This window comes from Penicillium concentricum (genome assembly GCF_028827145.1).
Source record: "Penicillium concentricum strain IBT 3081 chromosome Unknown utg000006l_segment0_segment0, whole genome shotgun sequence".
Lineage (NCBI taxonomy): Eukaryota > Fungi > Ascomycota > Eurotiomycetes > Eurotiales > Aspergillaceae > Penicillium > Penicillium concentricum.
In genome coordinates this window covers 1,634,407-1,661,762 of record NW_026622759.1, presented here as the reverse complement: position 1 = coordinate 1,661,762, position 27,356 = coordinate 1,634,407, and the positions used below count along the sequence as shown (strand labels likewise).

At 48.4% G+C, this 27,356-nt stretch overlaps 9 protein-coding genes across 9 annotated transcripts; 5 read left to right on the top strand and 4 right to left on the bottom strand.

Moving 5' to 3' along the window:
* Positions 1-102: 102 nt before the first annotated feature.
* On the bottom strand, positions 103-2,889 carry N7517_010822 (putative C6 transcription factor (NirA); the record flags this gene model as incomplete). The annotated part of the gene is made up of 4 exons (XM_056728545.1): positions 103-1,207; positions 1,260-2,643; positions 2,696-2,750; positions 2,809-2,889. The coding sequence occupies 4 exons, from the start codon at positions 2,887-2,889 to the stop codon at positions 103-105; spliced, it is 2,625 nt and encodes an 874-aa protein (XP_056574360.1).
* Positions 2,890-5,188: 2,299 nt separating this feature from the next.
* N7517_010821 (uncharacterized protein) lies at positions 5,189-6,670 on the top strand (the record flags this gene model as incomplete). Its single annotated transcript, XM_056728544.1, has 1 exon — positions 5,189-6,670. One exon carries the CDS (start codon positions 5,189-5,191, stop codon positions 6,668-6,670), a length of 1,482 nt encoding a protein of 493 aa, XP_056574359.1.
* Positions 6,671-7,620: 950 nt separating this feature from the next.
* N7517_010820 (DNA ligase (ATP) DNL4) lies at positions 7,621-10,964 on the bottom strand (the record flags this gene model as incomplete). The annotated part of the gene is made up of 7 exons (XM_056728543.1): positions 7,621-7,643; positions 7,702-8,146; positions 8,214-8,319; positions 8,374-8,506; positions 8,557-8,688; positions 8,746-10,844; positions 10,900-10,964. The coding sequence occupies 7 exons, from the start codon at positions 10,962-10,964 to the stop codon at positions 7,621-7,623; spliced, it is 3,003 nt and encodes a 1,000-aa protein (XP_056574358.1).
* Positions 10,965-12,328: 1,364 nt separating this feature from the next.
* On the bottom strand, positions 12,329-14,092 carry N7517_010819 (putative hexose transporter; the record flags this gene model as incomplete). Its single annotated transcript, XM_056728542.1, has 3 exons — positions 12,329-12,692; positions 12,774-13,402; positions 13,490-14,092. 3 exons carry the CDS (start codon positions 14,090-14,092, stop codon positions 12,329-12,331), a joined length of 1,596 nt encoding a protein of 531 aa, XP_056574357.1.
* A 944-nt stretch (positions 14,093-15,036) lies between these two features.
* On the top strand, positions 15,037-16,652 carry N7517_010818 (putative xylosidase/arabinosidase; the record flags this gene model as incomplete). The annotated part of the gene is made up of 2 exons (XM_056728541.1): positions 15,037-15,193; positions 15,262-16,652. The coding sequence occupies 2 exons, from the start codon at positions 15,037-15,039 to the stop codon at positions 16,650-16,652; spliced, it is 1,548 nt and encodes a 515-aa protein (XP_056574356.1).
* A 1,019-nt stretch (positions 16,653-17,671) lies between these two features.
* N7517_010817 (uncharacterized protein) lies at positions 17,672-20,969 on the bottom strand (the record flags this gene model as incomplete). Its single annotated transcript, XM_056728540.1, has 5 exons — positions 17,672-18,630; positions 18,679-18,823; positions 18,871-19,128; positions 19,187-20,702; positions 20,758-20,969. 5 exons carry the CDS (start codon positions 20,967-20,969, stop codon positions 17,672-17,674), a joined length of 3,090 nt encoding a protein of 1,029 aa, XP_056574355.1.
* Positions 20,970-21,412: 443 nt separating this feature from the next.
* Positions 21,413-22,876, top strand: irs4 (the record flags this gene model as incomplete). The annotated part of the gene is made up of 1 exon (XM_056728539.1): positions 21,413-22,876. One exon carries the CDS (start codon positions 21,413-21,415, stop codon positions 22,874-22,876), a length of 1,464 nt encoding a protein of 487 aa, XP_056574354.1.
* Positions 22,877-23,455: 579 nt separating this feature from the next.
* Positions 23,456-23,860, top strand: N7517_010815 (uncharacterized protein; the record flags this gene model as incomplete). Its single annotated transcript, XM_056728538.1, has 1 exon — positions 23,456-23,860. One exon carries the CDS (start codon positions 23,456-23,458, stop codon positions 23,858-23,860), a length of 405 nt encoding a protein of 134 aa, XP_056574353.1.
* An 834-nt stretch (positions 23,861-24,694) lies between these two features.
* N7517_010814 (uncharacterized protein) lies at positions 24,695-27,341 on the top strand (the record flags this gene model as incomplete). The annotated part of the gene is made up of 10 exons (XM_056728537.1): positions 24,695-24,795; positions 24,853-24,898; positions 25,005-25,158; positions 25,211-25,415; positions 25,464-26,031; positions 26,079-26,117; positions 26,166-26,234; positions 26,285-26,544; positions 26,595-27,235; positions 27,292-27,341. 10 exons carry the CDS (start codon positions 24,695-24,697, stop codon positions 27,339-27,341), a joined length of 2,133 nt encoding a protein of 710 aa, XP_056574352.1.
* Between the last annotated feature and the right edge of the window lie 15 nt (positions 27,342-27,356).

The window sequence follows — 27,356 nt, the reverse complement described above, 5'->3', positions numbered from 1 at the left end:
TTGTAGATGATCCATCAACGCCGGGACAAACCCCCCTAAAGTGGTATCAAAAGTCGAACGAGATATATTCTTATAAGTCAAGCATCACATAAGGTCCATGCATTATTTCCATCTATCCACATACCCAGTCGTGTCATCAGGATCCAAGGGCGATCCAACTGTCGACATTCCCCCGAGGGCTTGAGGCTGCTCATCGCCAGAAGCAGAAGGCTGAGCAACAGACATGAGATTACTATCCTGGTATTGCATGAATGAAGACTGGTTTTGAGCAGGATTCCAAGTACCACTCCAACTATCCATGCTGCCATATGCATTAGCGTTTCTCGACCACCAGTCCTGGCTCTCTTCGACCAGGTTTTCCGTGCCGTCATATCCAGACACGGGGGATGCAACCGACGTCGGCGTTGCGTTTTGCGGTGAGATATGAGCCCCAGAGCCATCGTACCTCTTGTTCGGATGTGGAGAGGAGGGAGCCGGAACGGGTCCTGGGAGGGGAGCGAATTGGTAGGCCACTTGGGGCCGGAGGTATGTTGGTTCGGGAGGGGCGAATTCGGGCCGTTGGAGTTGACGTGGATGCATTCCTTGAATGGAAGGGAAGGATATTGGCGAGGCGGCGAGAGGCCCGTATTGAGGGCCCATTTGTGCATCAACCATGGCGATGGGGTCGGTATGAGAATGTGGGAATGGGAGTCCGGACGGTGAAAATCGGCTTGGACTTGTAGAGGGATGTAACAAGTTTGCGCCGAGAGAGTCATCGGATGTTGAAGGGGAAGTTGCTTGGTCCCAAGAGCCCCAGGATCCCCATTTGTTATGGGTTCGCTCGAAGATGGTGATTGCTTCGTGTGATAGCTCTACTTGCCATTTGTTTGCGGATATGTCGAGGATGCGGAGGGTACGCCGAGCACAGAGCCAGCCCTCTGCCATTTCTTCGAGGTTCTTCAGGCCGTGTATCACATCTCTCTGGGCGTTTTTGTCGGGGAGGTTGAGAAGATGGACGGTGCATGCAGTGTGGGCAATGTAGACGGCGATGTTGCAGATCTGTTTCAGGCCATATCCTCGTTTGTATATGCGCAGCAGCTTTGAAACAGTCGCAGCCGCCTGCGTGCATATCTTGCGAGGTGAGACATGGGAAGGAAGTGGAGTATTGGCCTTGGTATACTTCAGGAATGGTCGGTATAGATGAATTATTTGAAGCTGGTAGAACATGCTGAGGCAAAAGTTAGCTTAGGGCAACGTCGTGTGCGTTGGTATCAACTTACTGCATGACAAGCACTTGTGGCAGCTGTCCTTCTTTTGCCACCAGTTCCCTGGGCAAATTGGTTTTCCACGCCTCGAGCCGAGTGTGAACATCGCTCAGTTTCTTTAATTCTGATTGTTTGGGGTGGGATTTTTCGAGTTCGGTTGGATGGTAGAAGAACACAAGTACATCGCTGCTGATCTCACATAGTTTGGATATTTGGAGCGCGACGGCCCTGGTTCTTGACGCTTGCGTGTGCTCGTGACTAACCCCAGAATCGGTGTAGGGAGACCATAACTCTATTTCCTCTTGTGGCAACACATCAAACTTGGGCACATTAGCATTGGTCGAGGTCAACTGGGGCTGACGACCGAGGTAATTTGACCAGCATCTGTGGGGTGTTAGAGCGTCGTTAGAGACAATCAAGACAGCGGAGACTAACTTGTCAATGAGGTAGCAACCCCAAAATGTGATCCGCCGAGCATCAATCTCTTCGTCGCTGAGACTGTGCGCTCCAAGATTCGCTGAATCGAGATTTAACCCCAGATCAAAAGCCATGCGGAAACTAAGACCACTATAGACCCAGCCTTTTCCTTCACGGCCACATCCCGCCTCTCGGACAGACATAAGTGCGAATGCCTGGACAGTGCAAAGTTTTGCATTCTCATGTTCGTCATTCTCCAATATGAGTCGTTTTGCTTCTTTGAAGAAATGATTTCCCGCTGTTGCAAGATTCTGAGGATTATCGAAAGCACCTTGCCATGAGCTGAAATGGCAGCCTAGAGCTAGCATAGCATTGACCAGTAATGCAGAGCAATATGAACTGGAAACGCCGCGGATGTAATCCCGGTAGAACATATTCTTGGATAGGGTAGTGAAGAACGGATAGTGCCATGTAAAGTACATGGTCATCAGATGGCTGATGAGAGAGTCGTCGTCTGTGACTTCGGTCCATCGGTTCACAGCGTGTGTTTGATTATCGGCATCCAGGATGAGGTTGTTTTGAACCGAAGCAGACTCATGCAGCTCGGAACCTGGCGGCAAGAAGATGAGGTTCGAAGTACCTCCAATAAATTTGCGAGAACCGTCAAGCATGAGCTCACTCATCTTGCCGGCCAACTCTGATTCGAATTGATCTATCTCAGCCATGTTCTCATTGCTAGCTGACTCCTTCGCTGCTTTTTCCGTGGACCTGAGTCCCTTCTCTTGGGCGACCACCGAAGCTGCTACATCTTCGAGATCATCGCAAGAACGAATCTGACGTACTAGTTCGAAGGCATCCTCTTCTTCATAGTTTAAAATTGCCTGTATCAATGTCTGTAGGGTGGTGTTTCGGGTCCGCAATGTGTCAGTGTCTTTCTTGTAAACACCTTTGCGGCGATGATCCGAGTTTGGATCATATACACCTGTGAACGATTAGCAAGGCTGATATTGCTCTTTATAGAGATAGATACATACAAGGTGTATGGTATACTGATGAGCAAGCTGCACAGCTGGGCAGGTTTCCATCACACTATGCACAATTCGTATTAGTAATATGACATCTCGATATCAGAATCTGAAAGTCCAACCTTTGACTTCCTTTTGCGGCAGGCGACACAAGCTGTGCTGACGCATCGTCTTTTGGACGGTTGGGCACGTTCGGCACTCATGATTTCGGTCAGTTTGATAGGTTCGATTTAAGAAGTGCGTGTGCTGGTTTCTCCGCGGGGACTCTTTGCATGCCTAGTTGTCGTGCTTGCCGGTGACTGGTCCAAACCTCGACATGGAATGTCCATCTTTTAGAGTACAGAGCTCGTTAGTAGACCATGGTGGCTTGCTAGATCGAGAATGCACACGGTGGCTGTCGGCATGTTAGTCTATAGGACCATCCATTGCGATCCGGTCCGCTTAGCCAGGCGCTAAGATCGGATATTGCTCCGTAGGGAGCATCAACGCACCAGCTACGCTTGAAGATCTACACAGGCCTGGTGGCGATTTGTAGAATGAACCATATACCCCACGATTGCAATGACCCGCAGTGGAGGCGGGGACAAGCTCAACGTAAAAGTTGGTGAGATTAGAAATTGTTGATACCCTTGAAATGATTGGATGCAAGCAATGACGACGCAAGAGGTGGTTATCGCCAGCCTCTGGATGGCTGCCCAGGTGCCCAGGTGAGACCATGTCCATTTTCGATAAGCGGCTGACTAATGTATTCACGTGGCTACAAACATACACCGAGGCCGTACTCCGTATATCATTTGATATCATTTTTATTCTAGGTTCATTCCATGTTATATTGACATAAATTAGTTAGAGAATGAAAAATTACTGAACCCCTGCCAAGTAATTCTTGGGATGTTATCTCCGATACACGTTTCGAATTCCGGCTGAAGGATTCAACTCTTGGTCCGTACTCCGTAGGTTACATACTCCGTAGACCGATTGAGGTTACATATGGCCGGAAGCAAATAGATACCGATAAAATCATGTATGACTGCCTAACCTCCCGAAAAGACAACAGAAAGACAGAAAAATTGTACACATCGTATAAGGGTTCACCGCAATTACCCTCGCTAAAGGCGCTCCACCATATCTGAACTTTTGCTTTTTTGGACATGGAGTTGATACTTGAGACTCCAAATAAGGATGTTCGATAACAATGTGGGTCCCCTTTTTGTTTTGATTTTCAGGGCCGAAGTATTTTGCACGGAGTATATACTACGGAGTCCGGGCATAACCTTGGAACTAGAATATTTACAGGTTATGTGCCTAAATAATAGCAAGATTGGAATTGCAAGTGCGATGACTCAAAGTCTAGCCACAATTAAGCCACCAATATAGGGAAGAAAATTAGGGGGTTCACCGCAATTATTATCCTCGCTTAAGGCGCTCCACTAGCCACGTAGGGTCTCTTCGACTTGACGTTTTGGGACTGCAGCCACCCGCTCCTTTTTAGTCATATTTTCCCCCTTTAAATATGAGAGCCTCTTGAGTACCTGCCGATCTATGAAAGTGATCTGAAATATGTTTATCATTCCTTTGTATCTAGAAGCAAACCACCTTCCAAGGTTGAAAGGCCAGTCAAAATTAGGAAAATGGATCTCTTTTTTTTTTTTCGGTCTCGATCCTGGGGGGAACGGTGTGCATCTGCCGGGCACTACACTAAAAGCAACCTTAAAGGGCCCACCTGTTTTATTCAACACTTTGATCGGAAGGCTGGATTTTATTATACATCTATATAGACTTACTACATGTATATCTTACTATACCTACATGTATGCAATCATATGTTTTAAATGTACATAGTGTAGTCATATACTACATGTCACAAATGTATCATAATACCCAAATATGCAAAAATACAATATAAAAATAAAAATAACTATAAAAATTATTTTCCCTTCCGGACTCCACCGGCGGAATGTTCCATGAGTAATGGGAAATGGGTATTAATACAATATTACCGTTACAAACAGACACCAACCCGGAAGCCGGCATTGTCCCCCGCAGAACCAATCAATCACACGGTAAAATAAATTACTATCCTGCGCCTCCCGTGATCTTTACCTGCGTTTACCTGCCCAATACGGCTTATCTGAGAATCTGAGATCATCCACTTTCTTCCCCCCATTATCTCTTTATCTCAATTGACCTTCTGCACCTATTTCTCCTTCTATCCTCCTTCCTATTTCAACTATCCTTGAGACCCTCCCTCTCCCATCTTATCGCCTGTCTCTATTACCTTATCTGCTTGTCCCTGCATACCCTTGTCTCACGGCCCTATCCGCTTCCCTTCTCTTTAAGCCAACACATACACCCTTGGATTGGCTGTCTCTCGTCTGACTCTCTGGGATCTTCTCACTTTCCATTTTCTCCTTCATCCATGTATCTCGTTCAGAAACTCGACCAGAGCGCTTCCTCCGGTTAAAGCCTCGATAACAACTGTCGTGTGATGAAACAGTCAAGATGATGGTCCCCAGAGCATTTCTGTTTAGCTCGGCGCCACCGCAGAAACCCTTTCAGCCTCATGGGATGAAGCCATTTATGCCGTCGGAGTGTTCTGGCCTTCATCTCTCTGCTCCCAACACCGAGACCCGTGGGTCGATCAACACTATTCCAGTGGTAATCCCTCCAAAGCGTGGCTGTAGCTCGCGGACTATGCCGGCACGTCGAGATATGCGTTCACGTACCTTGTCTAAAACCTCCGAATCCTCTCGCCGGTCCTCTTCCAGCTCATCCAACGACCGCCCCATCCCTACGTCATTCACCTCGATGCTAGATGCAACGGCCATCCCTGTTCCCCGACGAAACTGGACCACTCGCAGACCTCGGAAACTACCTCGTGGAAACCATGAAGAAGATTTTAGGCGCATGTTGCAGGAAGATATCAAGTCGAAAGAAGAAAATTTCCTAGATGGGACCGCCTACTCCCCTCTTGATATCCTTCTCAGTCCACCCGATCAAGACAGTGAGAAACACTTGTCTTGCAACAATTCCGAGCACGAATCACAACTGTCAGTGAGGTCAGCATCGAGCGATTCGATGCCATCGTTAGAGCATGGCCTATCATCGCCACCCAGTCTTCCCTCGTCGCCAACCCCTCCCAGCCACAGAAGTCCGCGGAGTCCACGAAGTCCACTGGAGAGACGACAGCCTCGGTATTCACACTCCGAGGAGTGTGCCTTGGACCATCCTCTGCTTGTAACCGAACTCGATGAATGTGAATACGTCGAAATCAAGAACGACAATGAGCCTGCCACACCCAACACCGTGCCCGCAAAACGATCTGCATCATTTGGGCGCCTCGGATCTTCTTTCAAGTCGAACCTCACAGCATCTTTACGGGCTATCAAATCGGCTGCACAGTCAGTCTCGACATTTGCCACGCCTTCTGTGCAACCAGAGGACTTCCTCACTCGATCTCTCTTCACCATCACCCCAGAGATGACCGATGATCGCCGTCCTTTGCCGATGCAAGAAACACCTTCTCCAGCACTACGACGCTACTTGAATCCATCCCCGATGAACCCAACCCCGATGTCACCGGCAGAGATGTACGTCTATCACGACCATCCCCACGACAAGTCAAAAACCTCCAGTACATCCCCCGTTTCGATCCAAATGCAGACATATCGCCGAGCCGGCGGCCGTGGCAACCGACGAAACCATTTCCACATCGCAAGCAAGGATCAGAAATTCATCACTTTCGACCCGGAAATTCCACCCATGTCACGCCAGCGCGAAATCCGTGAGAACAGCGATTTCTTGCGTGTGGTTGTTCTCGAAATGAACATGCGCCGCAGCGGCAAACTCCGCGATGACATCCCACCACGTGCTCGCATCTGGCTGCCAGCACGCAAGACAAACTCCCACTTGTCGGGACAATACGAGGACGGAGATGACAACAATACTGTTCCGTCCCGGTGGGTGGGTGTCTCTGCCCAGTGAAATAAAGGTTTTGATAGACGTCCGTCTTAGCGCAGAGCGCAAGATATGGCACGATATATCTTCCCTTTTGGTCATTACACTTCAGTACATACATCTTTTTTCTTCTCTTCTTCTCTTCGGTTCTTTGCAAGCGCGGCGTTGGACTAGGACGGTGTCCTATTCGGCGCAGATATTTCCTCTCTTTTGTTACATACCCCCATTTCTACTTTGACAGCGCTATCATCTTGCTATGGCTGCTTTTTCTTTCTCTTTCCAGATCGATCTTTCTCGATCACCACCTAAGATATCTACTCAACTTGAATCAAATCTGTGAAATCATGCTTCTTTTGCCTTGTAACTATAACCAGGACACACACACTATATACATAATACGGGAAAGTGTAACTTAAAGAACTAGTCATTATGATCAAAAGTGCTTCGTGTTCGCCCAACGGGCTAAAGACAAAAAGTACATTAAAAGCGCTAGCGCACCCAAGAAGAACATTACAAATGACACTAGAGTCTCCTCAGGTAGCTATACTTTCTCCATACATAGTAAACTCCCGTATAAGAAATCCTAGATTAACTTTAAACATTCTGTATCGTGATATCATCCTGCATTCCACAACATGAGATCTCACCCCGGATCACCCCGCGTGGCCTGATGAGCCTCGGGTGTTTATATTGGGCTCTTTGACCACAGCCACATGGTTTAAATAATACAGCGTATCTATCCAAAGAACAGCTTATTGGTCTACGGGGTCATTTCGGCTACGCCGGTATTTCTCCAGACTGCTATAGTCGGGTTGGCTCAGGAAATCAGATGATCCATACAATGTGACTTGATGTACCCGCGGACTCCGTTGTTTCCAACTCACTGACTTTGCATAGACATGCATATGTCCAGTGATCAAAAGGGAAATTGATAATGAAAGAAATGCATAATTCATAAAGCGATCTGAACGTGATTTTCACGAGCGCGGAACAGGGAATCCTGCCACGCGTTAGAACGCCTCAAACGGCCGAAATACGGAATGGATGTTTAAGCTTACTCTCCTCGTCTAGCAAAGTGCCGTTTTTCCAGCATTCTTCTACCCAGCTCACGGTAACGAGATGCGGCATTTTCGCGCCCGGCTTTGCGGCTAAAGATTTCCGGAGAGAGGATATGTCTGCTGAAGACAATGTCTCCGGGTCGACTATCACGTGCGTGGTGTCTGGGCTCTTCAATGAGCTGGCGTTCTCGGCGCCGGCGAACCGGGCTGTGTTGCGAGCGAAGTGGAGGCCGTGGTCTTCTTTTCTTAGTTCTCGGGAGGCTGGTTCGTCTCGTTGATCAGTGTTCGAGTAGAAGTGGAACTTGAGGCCTCGGAAAAGCCATCCGCAGGGTACTGTGTAGCCGGCGTTTACTTTGTCCTGGATGAGAGTCTCGACTCTCTGAATGATTTCTGGGTCCGTGTTATGGTCGGGCTGCTCTTGGTTTTGTTCCATTTGTTTGAATATCTGCAAGATTGAAGACTTGTTAGTAAAAACCGTGCTTGTTTCTCGCTATTTCGCCGGGGTATCATACATCCTTGAGCTCGTCGACGGTTGTATCGCGGGCATAACTATCCATGAATTTGTCGACATTTGCTGCGACTTCTTCTTCTTTGTCCTCTGTCATGAAAAACATGTGTCTATAGGGATCGATGGATTAGCTCCGTGGATTCCATTTGGCTGTAAAAGCGTACCTTGGCTCGAATGGGAGAAGAAGATCCGGCAGGCCTGCATCTATTTCATTCTGTTTGACGCAGTCGATAAGCCAAGATGGCCGAATGATGTTATGCTCTCCACTCTTTTGTAATGAAGCTACTTTGACCGTTCCTACCGAAACATTAGCTTGGGTTATTTTATAGGTGTAGAATGAAGCTCACTCCTTTCGGCAACACAGAGCGTGTCTACTGCAGCTGTCTTAGTTTGATAAAACTTGCCACCATTAGCCTTCACCAGTTGTTCCAGTTGAACCTTTGTTTTCTTTTCTGGGATGGTCGACTCGGTCATTATGACTAGAAGGCCATATATTAGTATCATGTATAGGAAGGAAACACGATCAAACCACATACAGAAATTAAGTTCATCGAAGATATGCCCAGAAGGACCAAGATACTGGACATCGACATTATCGTCGTACCCAGCAACTGTGAGCGGTTTCTTAGTGGTCCTCTTTACTCGCTTCTTTCGAGAGTTATCAACAGAAAACTCTTTCTCCCGATGCTCTTGCTCGGCATTGGACTTTAGGTCAAGGAACTCCTGAACCGAGAGTGCGCTTTTCCAGTCCTTGTCCTTGCGCAATTTCTTGAAGCGAGGAAAACGCAATGTCAATCCCATGCGGAACTGATCACTGATTCCAACAGATGCAGCTTTCACGCACAGAACAATAGAGTCGGATGGTTTGATCCACATATCTGGACGCTCGTGCTGGGCATCTCCGCCCGCCAGTTCGATATAGGTAGTCGGTGGCCTTTTTGCATCCCACGCCTTCCACTTGCCATCCGTATGATGGCGGACCTCCTGGTAGTCAGCTGCAGTAAACCCACCACCGACCTTACAAAAGGACCAGCATTTCTCTGGTGCTTGTGTGTTGTCGTCGACTCGTAGTCCGCAGAGAAAACTGGACAGCGCACCTCCTCGATGACCCGAGCCATAGTATCCGCCAATCACAACAACGTCAAGGGACTCTCCAAATTCGGTCATATATTCTGGTTTGACTTTCATCCAGTCATCGTGCCTTTCGTTCAGTCGGTATGGAGAGCGTGGGTTTTTCAGCACAAGACCTTCTGACGCCTCGGCGACGACCTTCCGTAGAGCCGCTTCAACTTCTGTGGTAGTGGTGGCTTCCTCGTAAGGGTGGATCTCAAACCGTCGATGGACAGGTCGGACAGTTTTCTCCAGGGCATTGCGACGATCACGAAGGGTATACTTTGTTAGATCGCGTCCATTGAGATGTAATATATCGAACACACGAAACAAGGGTCGCGGGCCATTTGAGAAAGGATTGCGTTGTTCCGCTAGCGCCGCGGTTTTGAGCGTGCCAAAGGGAACCATGGCGTCCTGTTCGGGATCCCAGGTGATCATTTCGCCGTCGAGAATAATGCTCTGTACACCGTCCACGAAAGCATCTTTGAGATGTCTTGTCAGAGCACTGTTCTCGTCATACAGACCATTTCCATATAGGTACGTATATTCTTTCGCTTTGCGCGACCAGAAGCCAAATCTTCGACCACCTTTCATTGACTCGTCAGGCTCCATGTGGAGTTGCATACGCTCACCATCCAGTTTCTCCTCAATCCAAAACACGTTATCATCTTCTGTCGGTTTCATACGAGCAATGATTTTATCGAAAGAATGCATCTGAAACTGGGCCAGCTGGGGCTGGAAGCATTGCATCAACGCGATTCCGCGCTCCTCTCCTTCAAGTCGAATATTGGGGTCATGCAGCTCCCAGCACACACGTCGCAGACTGCTAGAGATGCTGTACAAGCTCTCGGCATCGGGGTGCCAAACATCAAATAGTGTTCGCTCGGTAGCACCAACCTTCATCTGGCGAAGTATAATGCGGATGAGCCACAGAAGCTCTTCGGGGTTCATTCGCCGGTAGAACTCCATCAAGATAGGCAGTTGTTCATCCTCCTTTGAGGCAGTAGATAGCTTATCCAGCTTCTCATTGACCTCGTCGATTGTCATGTCGCCCGGCTCGGTCCGCATGGGCCGCTTCGAGAGAACATCAAAGCATCTTCCAGCAAAGTCACCCGCCATACGTGCTGTAGCACCCTGGCCGGGAAGCTTCCAATTCAGAAGATTGTATCCATCTTCTGACTCTTTGTTGATCTTCATGATCTTGACGAGCATCTTCCCGATGGCCTTCTCCTTGATCCCGTACATAGGTCGGTCGCGGTCCTTGTCGGGAAGAATCAGCCGAAGGGCGGGGTAAATATCGTCGCCGACATCCTTGCGCCACCGCGAAATGAAGCGCTCAATCACATCACGCCGGCGCTCGAACGGGTTGAGACTCGCAGCACCTTTGCCATGGGGACCAACTTTTCGGCGAGCCGGAGCAGGCCCTGAAGGTTTCTTTTTGAGCTCACTCAGTGGATTGAATAGGTCGAGGTATAGATCATGGAACGGCAATGTCGGGGCCCGGTTGTGAGGTCTGTTGGGGTATCTGCCAAAGTATCAGTGATCTTCTCAGAAGCTTAGTGTCATGAATCAGGACTCACTTTTCGTCCAGATCTTCCTCTTTCTCTGGCTGAAGATCTTGCCCTAATATCTCGTCGGAATCCATTGGGAAAGTTAAGAGAGTGAAGTTAGGAGTTCCAAGGTTGCACTACCCCAGATGTTTTTAGGCTACACTGCTGATAAGATAAGAGCTCCACCAGCTTTTTCGAACTATACGAGACTTGACTTTTGTGAAGAAGTCTGCTTTTCTAGACATATTTACATATATCTGATGACCACTTGCTCTTAAATGTCTTGCACCAAACTTATATCATTCACTTTAAGATTTGTTCAACTTTGTACCCGTTACGAATGTAACTGCATGACCACGGATATATAGAGCTTTCCAAGGTTGGTTTGAGAACTTATCGGTAGCTCCATATATTATGAAGGCTGGAATAGTTTCCGGAACCTGGGGATGCTGGACTATTGGGAAACGCATGTCTGGGGATGGAGAGTTGCGTTGGCTATGCTTTTCAGTCAACGTTCTCTTCCATACCCAGAGGGTACTGTTTAAACCAACCGTACGGCAGGTTTTACGTGAGCGGTAGCTTCAACCCCCAAACTACTGCTATTTAGTTCCTTCCCAGGTGAACACATTGCGACCCGACAAAAAGGAGCATTCATACCTCCCAACACCTTCTACCGGACTGTCGGCGAACTTGGCTTTCCACGTAAACCGGTCCCCTATCCACCAATCCATTCTGATCTCAATATCAAGATAAAATGGTTAGTAAAATTTCGTATTCGGTGGGAGTCCCTCGGCCTGGTCATCTCTCTGTATTCGCCAGTCAGCACGCTAAATGCTTCAACATAGGAACGGAGCCCTTACTAGTACATCACCAAATCCCTTCACAAGCGCAATTTCGTGTTCACAGAGGGCCAGCTGTTCAGGTCCAAAGTCGGTAAAGGTCGTCGCAACATCCAGACCAGCCTATCGGGGTTTTCACGGACGAGAAGAAGGGTTTCAATTTCCAAGAAAGTACTCCTACACTGTGCGACTGGGCGGATATGCTAGTCCTTAAAGGGGTACTATCTTCATCGATGGCCGAAATGGACCGCCGAAGCTCTACGTCGAAGATGTCGAAAAGCAGTTGCTCGGCCCCTAGTTGAGTAAGCAGATTATGCCGCCTGCGGCGCCTGGGCATGCCATATCTCCCAGGCACATATACTAATATAACTAACTAACTAGTTAACTATGCAGCTAGATAGTATTAGGCGTGAGCAGCATCATGTACAGAAATATCGAAGCACAGAGAGAGACGCAACTTATTGCAGTGTGTGGCTCTGTTCTCATTGATGCTTGTATCGTAAATGTAGCTCCATATGTATCTAGAAAGATCCTTATGTTGCCATATTTGCCCTAAATGGATCCTCAGATCTAGGCTCGAAACAATTTGGTGAATCTTCAACATGTCTTGTGGATTCGGATTACTCCTTCACTTCAACATGGACGGTAGCTGTCTTGCCCTCTGTATCCCTGGCTTGCTCCTTCATGTCCGCGATGGCGATCTCACCAACATCAACCGCGTCGTCGCCATCGAAGTACTTGGCGATTTCCTCCATGGGAGTGTAACGGGTTTCGATCAAGAAGGTGTAGATAACGAACACCTCCATTCCCAGGAAAACGCAGTAGACGATGTAATACTTCCAGCCAATTGCATCGAGGGCAATTGCATTAATATACTGGTTGAAGAAGAGTGCCGCAGTGACACAAAAGTTCAGCCAGGTAAAACCCTTGGCACGAAGACCGTAGGGAAGAATTTCAGTGGTATAGGTTGCCATCAGTCCAGATCTGAGAAGTACCTCAATGTCAGTGCCTGCTAGCAAAAAGAAAAAGAAAGACTGGGTCAGCGGGGCAGTTTCCAGTACTTACTTGATATCGTAGAAAAATCCGTAGAGAACTGTGAGGGCCACGAAAATGTATCCAAGCGCCTGATTAGGCGCGATATCGTACCGTGCTGATACGATAGTCCATGCGTTGAAGACCACGAACGTGCCAACTGTCGAGACCATATAGACTGGCCGTCTTCCCAACCTATCGATGAAGAAGGCTAGGACGAAGTTGGTGACCAAGGCTTCGGACTTGATACCCGCATTGATTCCGAGCTGCGTGGAGGCCTTGGTGATACCAACACTGTCCATGACCTGGTGGAGATAGTAGGAAATCAAACCATTGCCACTCCATTGACTGAAAAGGCCCAGAGCGGTGATCAGGCCGATTCGCCTCCGGTTGCCCTTGGTTTTCAAGAAGTCAACCCAGCGAGTTTGGTCAAGCTCCTTATCCAGGTCCATGGCAGCCTTGATCTCTGCATACTCCAGATGCACAAATGCGTCATTCTGGTCCCCCTCGCCATGGTATTTGACGAGAATCTGCATAGCTTCATCGTGTCTCCCTTTGCTCATTAGCCAACGAGGGCTTTCCGGCATCAGCCAGATACCACAAACAATAACAACGGTGCAAATGGCCTGCAGCAGACTTGGGAGACGCCAAGACCAGTCGCTCTAATGGGAAAAAAGATGTGAGTCGAGAAACAAAGTATCCAGGTTTGGCAACCAGTTGCACGGTAGCCGTGTGGGAATGATACATACCTGAATCTTCAAAGTACCCAATGTCACCCAGCTAGCAATGAATGCGCCAGAGTGATAGGAAGCACCACTAAGCGTGACAAGAACGGCACGGTCTTGTGGATGTGCGATTTCTGCGATCAAGAGCGGGGCACTCCCGAGAACGAGACAATCACCAAATCCAATAAGGAGACGGGCACTGATGAACATGCCAAAGCCAGTAGCACCAGATTGCAGACCCACTGCAAGTAGCATAATGAGACATCCGACGAAACACCCGAGCCTACGGCCCCAGGCATCGATCATGTAAGGCACGACGAACAGACCGAGCAGTGAGCCAAGACTCATAGAGGCGTTAAAGAGACCGAGAAGCGAGCCGTGAGGGTGATCGAAGTATTCCTGCCAATAGGAAAGGGTTTGGAGACCGTTCATCATGGAGCCATCGAACCCGTTGGCTGTGTTGGTCATGATGAGGATGACGATGTAGATGTACAAGGTACGCATATTCTTCCTCTTCCACCAGGGCACACGCTGGAACTCCTGGTGAGCGAACAAGAAATGTCCCTTCGTGGGCTTGACCGGCATAACCCTTTGGGTCTGCTTTGGGGGCCGAAATCGCAACGCCATGATTGCGAAAGGCTTGACTGTATATAGAGTTGTAGATGGAAAGCAAAATGAGTGGTAGTAGGTTGAGGAATTTACTTCGACTGTGGTCGGGGATGGGAGGAGCTTTTTAATTAGAAAAAGACCCTCCTTATGAAATTTTGAAACAGACATGGATTTGGACAAGCCCGACCCCTACAGATAGTAGCTTGATCAACTCCCGGCTGTAATATCTCTAGCCGGGCTTGTCATTGTTAGAAAATAGCTAAACTGGGGTATGTTAGATTTGCCTGTTCTGCATTTTACCGAGAAAAAGATAGCGTTCTCTTGGACTGTATACTTGAAGTGCTATTGGTCTCATCCATAGAGGCGATACTCGATACCCCGAATGGCTTTCGACTATACCTTATTTGGGAAGAGGATCAACTCAACGGCAAGTGGATGGATCAGCATTAGCCGCTGATATATGTACTTCGGGGCAATTGTGGGGGAGAGCCTCCATACCACTCTATATCCAGAATGCCTGCAAAGACAAAAGTTCCAATAGCACTTTAATAGTTTAACTTGAGGCAAAGAAAGCTTTCCGGTAAACAACTTCCCTCTCTTACAAATTTCCCTACGCACCGATCCAATACAACTTGACTTAAGCGATCGCTCCCCAGCTCTTCCAAATGGAGCTATGTGATTACCGACTGGTACTTTTTCCCTCCGGAGAAAAAATGCGGGGGATAGCTTCCCTCTGGTCCCCTTTCCTCCAATTTAGCCTACATAGCGTGTTTTATACCCATGCTTATTTCTTGGCCTTTTAACAGCCTGATTTGACCCCAATAATCTCCCGGAACTTTTGGCTAAACTTCAATGAAACCCCTCTATTTCAATGTTTTATCGAAGGCTAGGAGAATAGATGAGATGCCGGCATTCCAACCTCAATTTCCTCCTTTCCTTCTTACGCATTGTGCGAGTCAGCCATGTCGGATACAGTCAACCCCATTGTACCAGGCTTCGCTCCAGATCCATCCGTGGTAAAGTTGGACGACTGGTTTTATCTCATCAACTCCAGTTTCCACGTTTTCCCCGGTCTACCTATCTACGCCTCTCAAGATCTGGTATCATGGCAGCAGATCGGTAAGTATTCCAATCTCTCAGTGAATTAGGCACACAGTTCAAGATTCCACTAACGTGCGAGCACACAGGAAATGCAATCAACCGTCAGTCCCAGCTCAGCCTCGCAAAGTCGGAGGCGAATCTCTACCCGGTGGATGATGGCAAGTTTCTGGTCGGGAGTGGAGGTCTGTATGCACCGACGATCCGTCATCACCAGGGCAGATTTTATGTCGTCTGTACCAATGTCGTTCGTGCATCGGGGAACAATAAGGATTCGACGGAGAATTTCATAGTCTCCACCGATGATATCTGGTCAGGCACATGGAGCGACCCGATCTATTTTGAGTTCGAAGGAATCGACCCGAGTCTTCTGTTCGATGATGATGGAAGAGTCTATCTGCAAGGGTCGGGTGGAGTAGGACCAGGAACCACGATCAACCTCTTCGAAATCGACCCAAATACCGGCGCAAAATTGTCAGAGGAGAAAGTGATCTGGCGCGGTACCGGTGACATTTATCCAGAAGGGCCGCACTTGTATAAGTACAAGGGCTGGTACTACTTGCTCATCGCGGAAGGGGGCACACATGGCGGGCATATGGTGACCATGGCACGCTCGCAGAACGTCTTTGGCCCATATGAATCGTGTCCAGACAACCCCGTCCTCACGGCGCGTGGTACTCAAGAGTATATCCAATATACCGGCCACTGTGAACTATTCCAGGATGAGAAGAGCCAATGGTGGGGAGTCTGTATTGGGGCCCGCCTAGAGGACCAAGGGAGATGCGCCATGGGTCGCGAGACCTTTTTGACTCGAGTGAACTGGGATGGTGAATGGCCCGTCTTCGACCAAGTGAAATCGAACCCCCACAGCCTTTCAGCAACCCATTCAAGCTCACACCTCGCAGCGAAAGCCGGGATGGACTACCTCTACATCCGAGATGCTGTTATGAGCAATTATCGACTTGAGAATAATAATTCGTCTGTGAGATTGACCACGTCATCGGTCGATTTATCCCACCCAGAACACAGTCCGACCTTCATTGGCAAGCGGCAACGGCAATTAGCCGGCAGGAGTACAGTGGCCCTTGAAGGAATCGAAGGTTCCTGGAACTCTGCAAAGATCCAGGCTGGGCTTGCCTGTTACAAGGAAGAGCACCGCTACTCAAGGATCTACTACGACGCTGCTCAGCAGGCGGTAGTCCTCGAACTGGTCAATGCTGGCCAGAAGATTGTTCGAACTGAGAAACACACCCTCGAGGAAGTCCCTCGCTCCTTGCTTTTCCGGATACAGTACACAGAGAAGCAGTATTCTCTACTTTATTCATTTATACCCCACGTCGGAAATGACTGGACGTGTCTGGGAACAGTTGATACTCTGGATATGACTGATCCCGATTTCACTGGCCCGATTATCGGCGTCTACGCTGTTGGGAAGGCGGATGGCGTGCAAATTCAGTTTGAGGGCCTCAATGTCGACTAACTGGCGAGTCTTGCTTGTGAAATGCAAGTTCATCATGCTCCTCTATTAGAACTACTATCAGAATTTACACTTTCTATTTCGGACCTTGGAGCCACGATCGTTTATTGAGGAAAGCCCAAGCACTTCTCAGCAGGAACTTAGCCCACGTGTAGACTGGCCTATACGCTGGAGAGGTACTGGAATCTCCATTGAAATATACCATTTTACCTCCTTATTTATGTTATAGCCAGTTAGGGCCCGGTCGATCTACGGGCAGCGAGAGTGGAAAGAAGAAGTGGAAGGCAATGTATTCTGTAGTATGGGTGTAGTAATGATTTGACATTAACACTTGCGCCGACGATACCATGTTGCTAGCGTTAATGTCCCTGACCGAGTAGGCACCCAGAACAGTAACCATGGCCGGCAGTTTTCTAGTCTGTATGCGTGGGTTACTGAAGCCGCACCAAAGGCGAAATCGAAAAGGCAGAGAAATGAAAATTACAAGACAAGGTCATGGCTTTAATTGTATCATTGATGTTCTCTGGGTGAAATTGATTTTTGTGTCGATGGCCGGGAAAAAACGAATGAGATACGTCCAGATGGGGTGTTGTACTCTTCTGTCTCATCTTTCCATGTTGCAAATGAAAAAATGAATGCTATGGGCACACTCGGTGTAGGGTGTGATCGTTATGTTGTGTCGTTTCGATCGATAGATCTGCGCATCAAAAGTAACAACACATCTATTCCCATCCCGCTCGAGGCAATCTACCTTCAGACGATTTTCTCTCAATGGAGTCGCTGGGTTGATTTAGATATAGTGATTGACTGCCGCAATATTAGGGTATGGCAAGGCCCGTGTCGTAAATCGTACTACTGAGTTTGGTACAGTCCCCTGAAACGTGTATATTTGGTGTCTTTCGACTGATTGACACAGTCACAACAAGCAATTCCCAAAACTATACAAACAACTAGTGTACAGAATAAGAAGTATGTTTATTTACCATAGACTATAGACCATTCATCCTACACCCTTACACAAATCAGACATTCTCAGCATCAAGTCGGCGATTCTGTTCCCAAGAAGAGTGATACGAGCTCAAATCGGCCAACCGCGTCAAGATAGCCACAAACTTCTTCGAAACACTCCACGCCGTCAATCCCGAAATAATCTCACATCCAACCCGCAGCATCCTTTCCGGGCCCTCAGGCCCACATATATCCCCCACACCAGTAACATTCCCTTTCATAGCATGACCCTCCCTCACAAAAAGCTGCACAAGCTCATCATCACACGGCCGATCAAGATGAACAAAACTCGGTTCGTGGAGCGGCTCCGCACGCGACTGCGAACGCGGACTAGACTCATGGGAGGTATGCGCGTGACAAGACCCGTACGCCCAAAGCGTCAGGACAGCGATGAACGCCGCGACGGGTTCGTGGAAAGCGTTTGTCGAGTAGCGACGAATATGCCATAGAGTAACGCCGGCGTGGATTATTGATAGCCGGGCTTTGTACTGGTCGTGTTTCATCCAGCGCCAGATGTACTGCCACTCGAGGGACTGGTGTCGTTTGCTCCAGCGCTGCTTTTCTGTTGCTAGGGAAATTGCTAGGGAGCGCATTTCGCGGAATGGAGCGAGGAGGAGGAGTCGGGCGGCGTGGAGATGGAGGATTGTTGGGTGTTCGAAGCCTGCGGCTTTGGCTACAGTGCTGTTGGCGGTCCAGTGGAGAATATCGAGGCAGTCGCATGCGCTGTTGCGCCATTTCGAGTATGAGGGAATCCCCGGAAGCCAGACTGAGCCTGTGGGGATGGCGGTCTCGCAGGATTGCTTCTTTGCTGTTGGGTTCCAGAAGGATAGTGGGCGGCGGAAGTAGTCTCCTACTTCCCACATTCGGTGGTAGAGAGCGTGGATGAGGAGGATGTGACTAAATTCTCCTATCCCCGATACTACTCTCTTCTCAATGTAGAGGATGTGGACGGCGTCGTATAAGGATTCGTTGGCTGTAGGAGTTAGTTATTGGTTGGTTGTTGGGTCTGAATAAGAGTTACCGGATGACTTCGCCCACAGTGGCTTCCAAGTTTCTGCAGACCTTGCTTGCCATAGCTTCTCGTGCGCGGGCAATGCAGCTTGTCCGTCATCTAGGGAGAGCAGGGGTCGATTATCGAAGTAATATGCAAGAGTACAATCCACAAGCTATCATCGTCAGTAAAAGTGAACGTTCCATTTTCAACAAAGCTTACCCATATACAGTAGCCCGTGCGTCTCTTGACCTCATCTTGAATCCAAGATACCCAAGCTGCGTCTTGCGACGCCTCATTGAGTTTTGTTCGCGTTGGTGTCAATAACCGGGAAGCTTTCACAAGTGTCACCAAGTCACCAAATGTGCTCAAGGCTGAAGCCTTTTCTCGCTCGCTCCTACTATGGATCAATCCAATGCAATTGAACAACATAGCTTGCAATATCTCGAGAGAAGCTTGACCAGGGCGACTCTTCTCTTTCTGGTAGTACAAACAATTAGCTGGAAGGAATGAATAAGGGTAAGAAGACATTTCTCACCTCAAGATAGATACCCCGCCGAATTAGCTCGTGGAGAGCAGTTGTACACTGCTCTATCTCGGAAATGAGAGACACATGGCAGCCGAGCGCTATTATTGACAAAGTCAAGAGCCAATGGCTTGTATTCGGATCAAACTGAGAAAGATGTAAAATCGGATAAACACCCTGGAATGAATCGAAGAAGAAGAGGATGAACTGGTTACATTCTTCCACACTGGGAAATTTCTCCGATTCGAACGTCTCAAAAAACGGAGTCTCCTTGCAGCATAGTTGAACGAAGTGCCGGTAAATCTCATCGTAGGTGGATGTTTCAATCCGTTGTGCAAACCGGGTTATATCTTCCGATATCTGATCTGTTCGCAGTTCGGAGATGATGGGGAAGTTGAACCGGTGTTCGTCATCTTCAATGACCAGCTGCTTGCCAATATCGACCGGCTCTACAGATGAGCGGGACCAAGGCGTGTGTTTCTTTCCGTACTTTGGGAGTCTGGATGGCGCACCATCGACATAGTAGTCCGCTGATCTCTTGGCGGAACCGACTGATTCGTTATGAGGAGAAGGCTCGCTAATACTGTGGGAATATCGATTGGGGCTTCCCATGTTGTTTCCCAGAGAGACATGCACAGGGGGTGTCTGAGACACCCGCTCTGTTTGCAAAGGACTCATTTGCCCGCTGATAATCGGTGGCTGCCACGCTGTTCGAGAGAAGTAGACACTTGGGCTGAGAGATTGGTTGTATCGCGAGGAAACACTGGTAGACTGTGCGTGGCCATTAGGAGCACCAGAAAGCAATTCGCCAGGGAGCCAATTGATGGTCGAAAGCATGGACTGGTCAAAGAATGTGGGATCAAACTCTAGCGGCACTTCTGAGTTATTTGCCATGGTCATTTCAATGTCACCTGCTGGGTTGGTCATCCCCGGCTGGAGATCTCTCATTTCAGAGTCTAAATTGTTGGATGAATCAACCGGGAACGCTTTGGAGATGTTGGAGCTCGAATTATCATATGTCTGGTTGATATCTCCAGGGTAAACCTCCAGTGGCAGTGGCTCGGACGGCCCTTGTATCTCATTTGGGAGGTACAAACGAGGATTCGAGGCGTCTGGATTGTGTGCATTTTGGGATATTCGTCTTGTGTAATCATCGCCGGGCGTAGATGATACATTGAGTGAAATTTTGGATGATAGTGTCGGCTCATTCTGCGAGTGTATAGAAAACTGGCGCTGACTAGAAGCTGCATTCAAATCTTGCATATGTTTGGGGTTGTCGTTCTGCGCCTCGGCTTCTTGCCCGACTGAATCTCTCAAGGCTTTTGCTTTAGACCGCCTTTGCGTGGGGTATTGACATTCAAGCGAACGAGTGTCGCACCGTCCACATGGCATGCCACCGCTACATCTTACTCTTGCTGTTGCGCAACTAAAGCATGCGCGAAATGTTTTGACAGTAATCCGATGGGTGCGGTCTTTCCCTCCCATTCCTGGTGCATGGTGACTCAGCTCATGTCGATGGAGGGTGTCACTGGGGGTTGATTAGCGTGTAATTCGACGCAAGGATATAACCCAAGCGCGCATACGTTCTTGAGAAATGCCGGCCGCACTGGGCACATTCAAATGGTTTCTCCTTTGTGTGACTCCGTAGATGTCGTTTCAGATGCTCAGGTCGTCGAAAGGTACTGCTACACACTGAGCATTGAATGTGACCGGTAACCAGTTCGTCTGCATCTGTATCTTGGCGCACTTCTGATCCACGTGTTTCAACGGGATCGGAGTTGTCTTTATCCGACATGACTCCAATTATGCTTCAGAGAAGCAGATAGCATTTTCCAGTCAAATTTGATATGCAAGTCACATTGCAGACCAGGAGGGGGAAGGTGGAGTACGGGAGATCTTTAAACGCGAAAATGGCTCGGCTAATTAAAATCTGGGGTTGACAGTTGACAGATTTGACACGGGATAATATTATAGAAATGTAACAAAATAGTGAAACCCCATATATAACATCTGAAGAGTATTTAAATGTACTTTTAATATGTACTTTTAATATGTACTCCAAAACTCCGTATAGTCGCGTAGAAGAGACGTGTACGGTCGCGTGCACGGCCGCTTATTTTTCTCCCCTTTAACATCTCTTCATGAAATCAAATCATCACATTGCTTATTATCTTTAATAATTTCATAACTTGCATAACTCCATAACTCTACCGTTCCCAATTGTGGGGAATCGATTCCATGTATGGCGCTTCCGCGAACCAGCGGTTGAGTGCTCGGAATGACGCTCTGCAAGGCGCCACACTCGCATTCCACTCCAGGGATCCCTCACCTGCAGTTAGATCTTCTGCCACGACTCCAATGGCAGATCCTTTGCGCCAGAGGGCTGAATCTGATCTCCCAGAAGCGGGCTCCGTAAAGGAGAAGGTCGGGAGATTGGCGAGGCCACTTTCGCCTACACCCAGTACATCAAGTGCGAGGGGACGACCATCAGCCGCACCTCTCGCCTCCGCCTCTCAAATCGCCGCACGGCTCGCTGCGTCAAGGTCACCTGGGCGGGATACCAGCGCTCCCTCGACAACTGCTAGACCTGGTGCAGGCGCACGAAATGCGAGCCGGGTGCCACCTCCACAGGAGAAGCGACAGCCACCACCACCAATCCCTATTCGCTCGATCCAAAAGGCCCAGAGTCCTGGTCCCCCGCTGCATGATAATGGCTTAAGGTCTGACTCGGATCTGGCTATCTACAGGCGCTCATCATCGCAACAATCCAGCACAACTCTAGACTATCAGGATAGTCGAGAATCGAGCCCCCATCCCTCCTTAGAGTCTCGGAATTCATCTCTGCTGTCAGACGAGCCGAAACCGAAACCGAAGCTTCCGCCGCGCGTGCCTCCACCGCGAGGGTCTATCAGAAACCATGGAATTATCGCAAACCCCAGTCCTTCGACACCGAGCGAGGTATCTATATCAAGCCCATCATCTGCAAGTACCAATATAATAGATGACACCATTGGCATGAGCGAGGTAGCCCTCTCCAATGCTATTATCGCCTCATCCCTGGCATCAGCACGAGCATCCCCAGCTATCAGGGGGATTCCCCCGCCACTTCCCCAGCGACGACACGCACGATCCATTCTACATTTACCACACGCACACCAACCCAAGTCCGACCTCTCAAGGACACCGAGTCCACCGAAGAGCATGCCGATGACACTTCGTGGCACACCGAAAATCAGCGATGCCGACCGTCGAAAACACAGAAATCCCTTACACAAACACCCCCACAAACACAAGGAGGGGGATCGTAAGCGCTGGCAACGCGAGGTCAATGAGAAGGAACGCAAACGTTACGAAGGTGTTTGGGCCTCTAATAAAGGGCTTCTCATCAACACCGAGGGCCCCGGTCCCAATGAAAACGGGTCATGGCCATCTGATGCTTCAGATATGGTTCTCAACCTGGTGGTCCGGGAGATCTGGTGCCGTAGCCGCCTGCCCGAGCCGATTCTGGAGCAAGTGTGGGACCTGGTCGATCATCAAAATATCGGGCTCTTGGTGCGTGAGGAATTCGTGGTTGGAATGTGGTTGATCGATCAGAACTTAAAGGGACACAAGAACCCTGCGAGAGTTCGGGACAGTGTCTGGGATAGTGTACGGCATGCTGGCATTAAGCTACCCCCTGGGAAAGGCAAGGGCCATGCTTAAGTCTAATTAAATGCACATGCCGATAGTAGATTTATATAATGTCTATGAAGTATTCCAAATCATTCCATAATTATGGGGCCTATATCGTGCTGCCCGTTAATGGACCTTGAGCTGATGCCATATGTAAGGATCCCCGTTAGCCTTGGAAAGTCACCTTGAAAGTACATCTTAACTTCAGGTGAAGCTGACCCATTGAAACCCTCACATTTCGTAGTTGTCTAGAGCTGACATTACTCTAGAGAACCAAGTTCAAAAATTTCGAAGATTTCTTCCCTTTTCACTAAATGATTCCAAGACTTTTTCGGAAGCAATTATTCAAGCGTTCCAGCCTTTCAACCGGTGCCGTTCGCTTTCCTACCAGAACTAATCCTTCACAGCTCAGTAATTATTCTCAAAGACAAGTTCCCCACGCATCCCCGATTATGAAATCGAAGAACCCTCAAAACGGGATCCCCCCCCATGGAAACAACCTGCAATGCCGCAGACAACCTAGGCTCCTCCAAAAAAGACGGATTCACCAAGTGGGACTTCGTGATCTATCGCTGCACATATCGAAACTAAAACGACTGGGAAAAATTTATGGCTCGTTTCCTCGAGCCCGTCACAGAACGCCTTGAGTCCGACTCTGGTCTAGATATGCTAGAAGGGTTTACCCCAACGATCTTTGAAGACCCCTCATTTGATGGCATGACGACCGCTATTCTCCGCGCCCATTTCAAGAAGTGGGCTACGACTGCACCGCTACAGGAACAGGGTGTCGATACATGCGGAGAGTCAGGCCGCCACTTATTCTTCGTTATGGTTGATCAGGAGGCGCTGGAATCTGTCTTGAATTCGGACCCGGATGATATTGGGAACACTGGGTTTGTTCGTCTGGTTGATGGAGAATGGGAGCCGGATGTAGATGAAGATAGCAATGAGTCAGTAGATCTGGACGAAGAGCTTGAGTCCTTGGAGGGATGCATGCAGGATGATGTTGGTTAAATGAAAGTGCCTTACGATGAGGTGCAAGGGATTGGAGCTACGGCAATATGTAATTTTCACGATTGGGATATGTATTATGTTCGTCCGGAGATTCAGGGCCTGGCATGATCTTCAAGTGTGGGGCCGGAGGTAGATATGGAAATTATTGGTATGAGAGCCTATACATTGAAAGTTGCATTCATAAACATAATTTCCTTCAACAGAGAGCATACATTTGCTCTGTACGATTTTTAAATATCACAAGTACATATATCTATTTGATATCACTAATAATGTCCGAGGGTTGATAGATCATGAATCTCCAATAAACATCGATAGCTACATCATCACACTCCAATTGTGGATCCACGTGATTGAATGTTTCAGATGGTAAATTACATGTCTCTCTCACCCTAAGTGTGAATTAATACAAGTATCTGTCGTACCGGTAAGTTCCATATCCAAAACCCGTATATCAAATTCTTTCTCCTTCCCAGGGTTCCCATGTGGAAGAAAAAATTTTACGAATGAAAAAAAAAAAAATCCCATCAATTACCCTGCATATATGTTGTATGCATCTTGCTATTATCTCTCCAATTCGGGGTTGGGCTTGAATCTTGATCTCTGCTTAGTTGCGAAAAGCAAATCCCGAACCTCCCCACGGCTCGGGGTTTGCGAAGATCAAGCAATCACACGGAAGTCTCTATATCAGCGCCCTTTCGAACTTGCGATTTTATTATTCGAGCCGCAGAATGCCCCATTTCAACTAGTATTCGGTTGCAAAGACACCCGAGCGGTGCAGTTTCAAATTAATGGTACTGTAGATTATTTGAGGCTCCCATGTTTAGTGTCGCCATGGCCGATACTTTGGATTATAACGGGCTTGCTTCGACAGCACCTCGGTCGGTTCGCAAGAAGTTTGCTAAACCGCCAGTTAAGGTAGCCTGTCTTCCCTGGTGAGCAAATCCCGCGAAAAAAAAAGAGGAACTTCTCCACTAACCGGTTTACTCCAGTCGGGCTTCGAGAACACGATGTGGCGGCCAAATGCCATGCGCGAATGTACGTTTTCTTTGTGATTTGCGTGTTGAATGCTTTGGGGGCTTTTTTTTAATTGTGGATCTGGGGTTGATTAATGGTTCATTGCATAGACTGACATTCATTATAGTGTGTGAGCAAAGACAGAGAATGCTCTTATTTACCCAGCAAACGAGGCGGGCCACGCAAAAAGAAGGAAAAGTCCTCACTGTCGCCAGAACATGAATCAAAGCGAGATGATGCTTTGTATAATACTGTCCCCTCACCTCCGGAGTTTGAAGAAGGTACGTCATCGCCCTCATGTCCAAAAAAAGCGATATACTTACCAAAGTTTAGCTCCGGGGATGTTCAACCAAATTGATGAACTCTCGCTGCCTGGCGCAGGTTTGAGGCATCTAGATTTCCAATCCGATGTTCCCTCCATGTTCCAAAACTTCTTCACTGGCGATGGTAGTCAGTCGCACATGCAAGTGCCTCTGATATCGCCACCATTGAACAGCACTCAACCTTTCGTAAGAACCTATGGAAGCGAGCCCGAAATGTAAGTATCTCTCTACCATCAGTTCCATACTTTGTCTAACCTCCCCAGATTGAATGCCTATTATGACTTCATTCATAACTATTTCCCTATTCTTCCGCCACGGGCATCACCACCGTGTCGAGATCGACCATTGAACTGCCCTGTTCCAGGTTCCACTACATCTGAACCGATGATGATGTACCGGCCCCGTTCACCTCTAAGTCTTGCACTATCTGCAATCTTGGCTTTGATTCCGCACCCAAGTGATCTTGAGCCGTCGTCCGCAGCGTCTGTACACCAGCGTAGAACATACGCGCATACTTTCGCCCAACTCGCCAATTCAACTATCGAAGCAGAGTGTGATCTTGATCTGTCCTCGACTGATCCTGGCCAAGCATTATCTGCCGCACGACCTTTTGTTGGGCGGGAAAGATTCCATTCGCAAGCTCCCGTAGACTATGAGAGCCTCCTGGCGCTCTTGGTGCTTTCGGTTTATGAATACTCCCAACGCGGTAACTTGCTCAAGATGCGATATCGTGCTGGTCAGGCTCTTGCAATTGCTCTGGACAAGTCACTTCATGCTCAAATGGGGAATGACGAATTTTCGGAAGCTCGACGGAGAGCCTGGTGGATGACGGTTTGTATCCCTCCTCTTTCATTGGTTCTTGGTCTAATTTCTTTTAGTACTATTGTGTGATTCAAGGATCTATCGTTAGCACAACAGTGAGTAATATAGTTCTTCAAACATGACTGGAGCTAATAAAGAAACAGGTGCCTGCTATCGTCATCAATGACCCGCAGTTCACGACCCCATATCCATCGTTCTCATCAGATACCGAGGTTTGTACTCGACCTCTTCATTCATCTTCCATCCGCTAACCGGTCTTCAGGGTTGGGCTATTTTAATACAAGCTCAACAAGTGCTTGTATCAGCAACCCAATTTATTGGCGATCTGAACAAATGCCTCTCGTCCCAATCAGGGATGTACTATATGTTCGAACGAATGCAGCAACTTGATGCCTGGACTCACTCAGTGATAGCACAGGCGGAGCTACTCCCCCTTCTACCCCAGACATCAGATTTCGGCGATCACAACGAATCCATCACAGCCCAAAGTATACGTGCAATATCCCGAATCAAACTATCCAGGTTCGAGCCTTCCACCTTCTCAACCTAAACCTAACTAACAATAACCCCAGCGCACAAATAAAAACGCACCGCTTCCGAGCCTTCTCCGACATCCCCATCTTCATAAAAAGACATTGCGACCTGACAGCAGCAAATCCAAACACCGCCACCACACCCGTCAGCACCAAAGCCGGCATCCACAACATCTCCTGCTCCTGCTCGAACCTAAACTCCTTCGAACGAGCTTCCTCAACAGAATACATGACCCCATCCGATTCCTCTACCTCATCAGACATCCACACCGACATCCAACCATACGCATCCCAGTACACATATCCCTTCGCCTCCGGATTCCCCTACAGCACGCAGCAGTCCGCCAAAATCTGTCTCCAGGCCGCACTCGTCATCTCCCGCATGTTCCACAGCCTACCCGTCCCACAGCCTCTCTTAGGTCCCCAGCAGCAGCAGGGTCGACCATTACCCCGAACCATGCCATCTTTCGCATGCTGTCTGATGCAAAGTAGCTACGCTATGTTCATGATCTACTACAAGGCGCGTGTAGCGAAACAGCTTGCACCTGACACCCCCGAGAATGAGCATAGCGGAGATTCTACCGGCCAGCTCATTGAGGAATTGCGACAAGGTCTAGAGCGGATCATTGCGGCTGTGTCGAATTATTCGCTTGCGTTTGAGGCTTTGGATGGGATGAGAGGTTTGTGTTTTATTCTTTTTTCTGATATGCGGTTCTACTGCTAACATTTGTAATAGATGAAATCGAAGGTGCATATAAAACGGCGTTCCCACTAGCATCTGTTTAAACAGGGTGTTTCTTT